At 35.4% G+C, this 8,696-nt stretch overlaps 1 protein-coding gene across 1 annotated transcript in view; it reads right to left on the bottom strand.

Annotated features, from left to right (window-relative positions):
* Positions 1 to 4,254: 4,254 nt before the first annotated feature.
* The window catches only part of LOC101163810 (arf-GAP with coiled-coil, ANK repeat and PH domain-containing protein 3), a 54,330-nt gene continuing 49,888 nt past the window's right edge, over positions 4,255 to 8,696 (bottom strand). Inside the window, exon 24 of the mRNA XM_011475550.3 lies at positions 4,255 to 6,980. Coding sequence (XP_011473852.1) covers positions 6,833 to 6,980 — 148 coding nt within the window. The 3' untranslated portion in view covers positions 4,255 to 6,832. The remainder of the gene's footprint in view (positions 6,981 to 8,696) is intronic.

The raw sequence follows: 8,696 nt of genomic DNA, 5'->3' as shown, positions 1-8,696 counted from the left end.
AGACATCAGCACAGGAGGTGTCACCTGTAAAAGGAACATTTAAGAAAGGAGATGGAGGATGCCAGGAATGTAAATTAAAGGCTATAGTAAGCAGGGGTCAGCAGAAAGTCTGTCCAGCAATTTTGCAGTATTCAGAAAGAAAGCCCAGAGGATTTTTTTTTTACAAGCAATTTAAAGACCAAAGTTTTTAACCGAAATCTGAACAATGAAATGAAGACCCTTGACCTTTCTCATGACACACACAAGCTCAGTTTTTCATCTCTATACTTGGAAAGTTTGCAGCAGAAGGAACAGAGAAGTAGCGTGGCTACTGGCTACTGAAATTGTACGTATAATTTATTTCCAGAACTCAAACTCTGTTTCAGTAAAACTGGGAAAAAAATAATGGGTTCAAAACCTATTTAGCATACAATTTAAACCCTTCATAAACTCAAACAGGAGCAGACACTTAAAAAGTTTTCATCCACTTTATTTAGTTTTCATACAATAATTTTTTTTTCATTTGACCCAAAAACATCCCAAATTTTTTCTTAGCACTTTTCAGCCGTTGGGAGTAGTACTTCTTAAACATTTGTGTTAAAGAATTCAAATAGTTTCACTGATGGTTATTATGATAGACTCATGGGTTGTCCCCACAAAAGATTTATTTGACGTTACACTGAAAAACCACTAATTTTTGGTTATCTCTTAAAAGGATGTGCTCAGAAAAAATTATGTTAGTAATAATAATAAAAACAAAAACAGTGTTACCTCAAATGATTAGACTTGCTTATTAATTAATTGTAATGTGGCAAAAATGACCACCTATAGAGAATCCCATGGCAACTGTACAACAACAACAGGCAAAAGGCAACCCCCCCCTCCCTCCTTCCACATAGCTGCGGGTTAGAAATATGAGAAGTGTAAAAAGATTTATGACTGTCAATTTAAAGAAATAGTGCAGCACGTTTCCTCTGGTGCAAAAGAAACAAAAAACAAAAGCCTCTGCTGTTTGCTGGTTCATATCCCACCATGATAGCTTCAGCAGTGTCAGTTAAGTGGGAGTCTTGTAAATAATGTGGTGTGATGTGCAAGAACGTGAACCAGGTTGGCCTATGGTTAACTGTAGACAGAATGAACTAAGTCATACTTCGCCTCATAAACCTGTTTTTAAATGTTGAGCGGCAAAAGCGTGTGTTCTCACATGAGAATAAAGGTGTGCAAAAGATATAAGGAAAGTCTGGACAGGTATTTCTTAGAAGTGGTGAAAAATGGCACTGTTTGAAAATAAGTTTTGGTCTGAAAGTGGTCTCCACAAAAGACTAACTCTGAGAAGTTAAAGTGAGTGGAAAATCTCCAAATTTTCTTTGGACGACTAAAATGATTTTAAATATCCAAATGGGTTTGAGGATTTTTTTTTAAGGCCTTCTATTAATCCAAATGACAAACATGTCAACAATGAGGAATAACAGTGCAGTTTTGTACAACATACAAAATATATTGATATAAAAACAGATTTCAGAATCTTTTTAACAACTTTTATGTAATAAAAAAAAACTTTTTTGTTTTATTTGCAACTAAAATGTGTTGGCAGTTTTATGCGAGGAGGATTTAAGGATACTATCCAGCTCCTGACAATTTTTAGTTTTAATGTATTGTGAACAATTCCCCACAGTATAGTACCTCACTGGACTGCAATTGTGAACTATGGAGTTTCCTAAATGTGTCTAAATGTCCTCGGCTACATCCTGTGACTCACTGCGCCTCACACTGTTTAAGACCTTCAGAAAGTTCTATTCTTCTAAATTACAATTATTATGGTTGCCTGAAAGATTTTCTATTGACCTTTCATTAAGTTTAAGATCTAAGACCTTCAAACTTAACAGAGGACAAATGGGAGACTGGCTTTCCAGGTGCAGCACTTTTGGAACATGATCTCAGATATTGCACATCATTCCATTCTTTCAGATAAGAGGTAAACACCTGGCTTATTGGTTTCGCAATCTGAGTACAATCACACAAAACCAATTTAAAGTGTGTTGCTAATTTGTGGATTTTCCATTTGTTTTGTTTCTAACTATGGAGACACTCTCACTCACCGGCACCAGCTGACTTTCTTACAGAATTTCTGAAGTCGCAACCCTTTGATCTGATTTCTAAAAAGCATGGCTGCAGTCTTCCTGGTAAATTCCAAATGAAAAACCAAGATTTAAATTCTCATATTTAAATGCAAGTGTTCAGATTATAGCTTATTACTAATACAATTAGAAAAGTAAGGCAATTTTCAAACCTTGTCTGCAAATTCAGCAGATCTGGGCTTGTCAACAGAAGACTATATTCAAATGGAAGTGAAATTGTGATGAAGAAAATCCCTCTCAAGCCTTCTTCTTCTTTTTTCTGAGAAAAGCTTGAACTAAAAACAAAAACATTCTGTAGCGTTGGATCATTCCTCAACTATGAAGTCAGATCTGCAGCAACATTGCATTCCTAAATGCAAACATGACGGGACAAAAATAGAAGTTATTTGCATGTAGAGTGGTTCACAATGTTAAAAAAAAAAAAAGGAAAGAAAAGGCAGGCAAGTCACGCCAGGGCATGTCAGTGTACACCTTTAGGGATTAAAAAAAAAACCTGAATGTGCAAAAGTATCAACGACTTTATGTCAGATGAAACATGTACAAGTTGTAAGTAAAGTTATTTTTGCACTAATTGAGCAGAAAAAAACACTAAAAATATGTAATAGGACATAATTCTGATAGATGATTTCATTTGAATGAAAATTTTAATATAAAGAAAGCAGCCAAAAACACCCGATTCACCACCAGACCACCAAAGCAAAAAGAACTGCAGCTTCTCCCTCAGGTCATCTGGAGGCATGGCGTTTGTTTTCATAGCTACGCTGATGACACTCAACTCTACATCGCTGTGTCTCCTGATGACGAGGAGTCTGTCAACACATTCTTAAAATGCATTTTATGAGTGTCGGCACTGTTTGTCTTGTCATCTTGTTTTTAAATTTTATTGTATTTTATGCACAGCACTTTGAGTGACATATGTTGTTGTAAAAGTGCTATATAAATAAAGATTGATTTGATTTGATTGAGGTTTTTTTCATAACCCAGCATGCTTCACTCACTCTATCCCGCACATCCTTTTTCCTAACTTTCTTGCTGTTTGAAGAAACCCCTGTGGTAACACAAGCAGTGAGAAGTCAAACTGTGTTTATTTTCTGTTGACTTTGTTAAAAACACACGTTAGATATAAATGGTCAATAATGTTCTTTAGTGAAGGTGTGGAAGCTCTTTTAACCCATAAGTCAAACTGTTATCCATTTATCAAGCGGCAATTCAAATTGATCAGCCAAAATTGGTATTTTACATTTGACAATTCAATGTGGAATTTAGGCTTGGAGCTGTGAGAAGTAAAGTATTTCCATCCTCAGTGATGACAAGATCCTCAAAAGGGAGGGAAGGCGGGACTAGCAAATGCAGGCAGGTGGGGCCCAGTGATGACAGACTGACTGACAGAATGCTTTCTTAGTTTGGATTTTGGGACAGTAAAAGCACTATAACCTGTAAAATGTAAATAGGAGGGGGCTGCAATTTTTTGCAATGTCTTCAGGATTTTGACACAAAAAGACCATAAAACAATGAAATGCAATACATTTTAAGTTGGTTCAAAATTATCGTTAAAGGAATTGAAAAGTACTTTTTTAATATATTATTATCAATTGCATAAAAAATTGTAAAATCTAAAATTATCATTTTAGTTATGGTCCCCCAAAAACATGACAACTCTAAATGTAATTTTAGACCACAAAATGCATTTTCAAATATCACCATCAAATTTCAAATTCAATTGTCAATTGAATATCAGCTTGAATGTTGGGTGAAAAATAACTTCCATCGTGATGGAAGTTATCATTTGGTTGAGCTTTTTGAAGTTTAAAACTGAACTATTTCAGGTGTAGCGATTCTGAATTCTGACTACTAAGAAACATGTGAAAGATCTTAACGTGGTGTAGCAGTTTAGAAACATTTATATGTTGACCTCAGTTTTATTTACTGCTCAAAAGTGTTCCCTTTTATCACTTTAAATAAGTCAACTACTGCAAGGAAATTATCACCAAAAGGTCTTTAAAGACTGCTTTCTCCCAACATCGTTTATTATTCAAAGACTGATAAATATATAAATAAAAACATTTATTTTTGTCTTTTTTTACTGTTGGGAGAAGAAATCAGACACGAAGCAATAATGAGAGCAGGAAGCAAGAAGTAAGGTTAGTTCATCAAGAGTTTCTCAAGTTTTATTGTATGCACTGTTTGTTTTTTCTTCTTCTGCCTTTCCAAGTGTGACAAAAGACAAGGAAGAAATATTCCAAACTACTCAAAGGTCAAAATACATCAGAAATGCCTCAGAGTACTTTGGAATTGCAGTTCTGCCGAACAGCTTTTTTTTTCCTTTGATTTTTTTTTGAAACAACAAAAAAAGACAAAGAACAGATCAGACAGAGGATCTATGACCGAAATCCGAGTCAGGCAGTTGGCATCGAGATAAAATACACGTGTCCTATCTACATCATGTTTGCTTGGAACCGCACCAATTAAAGCACTTCTATGGCAATACGCACAACGAACACAACATTTCCCATGAGGGTGACGGCCCGTTTGGTCACAGCAGCTTCACGTCACCCTCCAGACTGGCTTTACTTGTCTCTGTGGGCCAACCACCTTCATTGAGTACAACATTTCCAACACTTTCCCTTTTGAAATTGTCTTCGGCAGAGGAAAATAAAACCACAACATGGAGAAAAACAAAAAAAAAGTCAAATGAAGAAGTCGCCACAGATTTGCTCTGTGGATGAAAGTGTGGCACAGAGGCACGAAAGCACAGGGGGGTCGTGGTGTCGCATGCTTTTTCACAGCACTGCACAAAGTGATCAAATTACTGAAAAGTTATTTCATCATGCTAGAATGCAAGCCATATTGAGTTCTTAACATTACGAGGAAGAGGCAGCGTAGGGATCACATGACTTTTTTATTAAAAAGGTGCTTCCCTGCATTTTCACCAAACAGTAAACACACCTGGAGTTCTGCGAGTATTTACAGGAAGCTTTCAAAGTGCGTCGGCAGCATCCTGTCACTCACCCTTAAAGACCCACTTCGATGAAAATGTAGTTTTTAATATGTTCTCCGAGGACACATATAAAGAAAATTAAGCTTAAAATCGCATCTTTGGGTACCTCTTTATTTAAATCACTTTGAATCAGGAGTAGACAAAACAAAAATTGCCTTTTGAAACTGTCTGACCTAGAATGTGGCTAAAAGCTGGATAGCTCCATTATTGTTGCACAGCTAATGTTAAATTGGGGGTGTGAAGGGCTGTAAGCTAGGGGGAGAGACGGCTCTCAGCAACGAGGAGGGGTTGCTCTGCCCCAACAGTCCCGCCAAAAACTTTAGAGGTGAATTTCTAATGAACTCCCGATGCTCTGCAGAAACTATGTCCTAGAAAACGACATAGGTTTTGGCTAAAAATGGCAAAACTATATTTAAACAACCACTATTATGAAAATAGCTCGAAAGATGATCGGAGTGGGTCTTTAATAAAATTGCTGAGCACTGGGATGAAAGGAAAAGGGTTAAGTCCAGCTTTCACACACCTTCTTTGCATTGTAGTGTTTTCTTTTTTTAGTTTGCGCAACTTTACAAACAGTAAAGTGGACTTTTATTTATTCAAAATAGCTAAAAGCAGTGGGTTTGAGTTGCCAAAATGTGTACACTGAGCTTTCTAAGGCCATTCCAGAGAGAAACTCCATTAATTTTGACTAGAAAACATTATGCCAACGAAAATAAAATAAAAACTCTCTTCTAAGTTCCAAGTCGTGGATTTGTACTATATGACTTAATGACAATCATGAACATTTAAACTGCATCCAAAAATGCATTGCACTGGTCCTCTGGATTGATAAATAAAATAAGAGTCAAACAGTAAATAACTAGACAAGAACATTGAATAAACTACCTGAAAATGAACACAATTATAACACTGTCTATGAGGAAAGTGCAATTTCTTTTTTCTTATACATGATGGATCATTTCCTATGAATAGTCTCTTTCTGGATTCTCGGACACATGCGCTCGTCTGCTCTCCTGCTCACTCGCTCTGCGACGGCAGAGTATCCGACCAAGCAGGACGACCCCGCTTGCCACTTTTTTATTTTATTTCATTTTTTTAAGTCACAGTATCGTCCCCAGCCACCTCCACTGCAGCTAGACTTTTTCTTTAAGTAATGAAACACGTACCTTTATGTCACCACATGCCACAGTTACAGCATCTACGTTTTCTAAATATGCATATTTACACCTGTGGTTGAGAAGAGATGGGCAAAAGCTGAGTAGCACAGATGGTCTGGATAGATAGATAGATAGATATACAGTGTAGAAGGTTAATGCAGCAAAATGCAGAGGTGAGAATTTCCCCACTTCCATTACAAGTTGTGTTAAAAGTTAGAGAATGACCCTGTTAGCAAAAACACCCCAAAAGCAGATGTGATATTATTATTATGTGTAGCTAGTAAAAACACAAGTGGCGTCAAGTAAGAACAAGCAGAGGCCGCAGGAAGTGAAGGTGGTGATGACTGGATGGTGGATGGCGTTCCATCAGGGGGTTTCCCCTATGACCTCACAGTCTCCTCTGTTCACAAGAAGTTGCCTGTAAGCCCAGATCTACGGAAGCAGCACAGTTTAGATCAGTGTCTAGCGGCAACTTCTGCACAGCAACGCCTGCTTCTCAGTCGGAGGGAGCAGAGTTACAAGCAGAGCCCGCTCTGGGCTCCTCAGGGCAGGAAGGAGCACTAGCTTTCGTCTATGGTGAGGCAGATGAATTCCTGGATGCACTTTCTATACTGTTGCTCAGTGGGGCTGCTGCTGGGGTATTGACCTGGCTGACCCAACCGAGGCTCCGCCTCGCGCATCTCCTCGTTCATTCGTGCCAGACGCAACCTATAGAGGTGGGAGAAGGAGGGAAAAAAAAATTCAGAAGACAGCAGCGATGATGGGAGGAGGTTAATGAAGAACATGTAAAAAAAATTCATAGACACCAACAAGAATGAATATGACAGTTTTCAAGGTACAAAATGTTTGTAAAAATTCAGTATAAGACTAATATGAATATTCAGTTGGATTAATTTGATTTTTTTTTTAATTTAGATGCTGCCAGATATTTGTTCAATCAAAATGACCTTTTTCATTAAAGTCTGATGAGTTCAAAGATGGATTTCTTTACATTATTTCACAGTTATATTAATTAATACTAGTAATCAACACAAAATAATAATGAATGTGGTCGTGGATCATTACTGGCAATCCGATTTGATTCACGAATCAAGATCAACAAATCACCGATCAAGCCACGATTCTTTCTATTTAATCTAAACATGTCTGAACGGAGGCTATATGTTTGTCTTTTCACCAGATGCATGAAAATTAAAATAATGTTTTTAAATCAACATAATTTTTGTTTTTAAAAAGAACAGGAGATCAGAATCAACACAACATACAATTGAAACACAAATATTAAAATAAGAAAAAAGACAAGTTTTTGTCAATTTAAACAATGTAAAGATCTTCAGTCAACTTCCTGGTTAACTTCAGCAGTAAACAAAACATAATCCTCGCTGTTTCTTTGGATCATTTAACAACAAATCCTGTAAATTTGCTCCACAGTTTTTCCATCATTAACGTCTTGCTGACCACAGCTCCAGTAGATCACTGATAAGAAGACAGCAAGTGAGGAGGCAGCAACATCTCAGTAAAAACTGGAACAACTAAAAAACACTCACAGTCCTTTCAACAGTGTTTCCAACAGAAAACATGTTTACAAAATGAATCTTTTTATAATCTTTAGGGGAAAATGTTAACAAGATTTTTGCAAGATTCCTAAAGTCATATTCATTTTATTTTGTATTCTATTTTTCTATTCAATTTTTTTAAATCTATTTTTATTTATATATTTAAAACAAATTATTTGTATTTCATAAATTACTTTAGTTAACTGAACTATAGTCTCTCTTCTTTTTTTTTTTTCTTAAATAAAAAAAACAACATTTTACTTTGAAGACTTATGTATTTCCGGTAACAGTTATGCACTCAGTTTGTTTATTTACATAAAATTCAACAAAATTCTGCAATTTTAGAGCAATAATTGCTCTAAAATTTATTACTACACTCTCCTACATAAATAAGGATTGCAGGGATTTGAATAGAATAGAATAGAATAGAATAGAATATCATGGTACCACAGCTCTATTAAAACAGGTAATAATAAAAATAGGTAATAACTATCACAAACAATACACTTAAAAAAAGCAATAATAATTATTGTTCAGTGTTTATTTATTATTATTTTTGATGAATGATGCAGCTTTTATTAGTTGTAAATTGATTAATTGCAAGTTCTTGTTTTAATGAACTTTTTATTTACATGTTGTAAATTATTATGTTGTTTTTTTAATGTCTGAATAACAAACTGTTTATTAGCTGTAAATTACATGGATGGAAATTTTTTCTTTTATTATTGAAGAACACACCGACCAAAAATAACATTTTAATTTTCATTGTATACCAGACAATAAAAAATATATATCAGATTTATTTCATAATAGAAAAAAGAAAAGTAAATGTTTAAAAAAATAAAGCTTTTTGCTTTATTAATACAAA

This window comes from Oryzias latipes, chromosome 5 (assembly GCF_002234675.1).
Source record: "Oryzias latipes chromosome 5, ASM223467v1".
In the NCBI taxonomy this organism is placed as follows: domain Eukaryota; kingdom Metazoa; phylum Chordata; class Actinopteri; order Beloniformes; family Adrianichthyidae; genus Oryzias; species Oryzias latipes.
The sequence above is the reverse complement of the archived record's forward strand: the minus strand, read 5'-3'. Positions and strand labels throughout refer to the sequence as shown.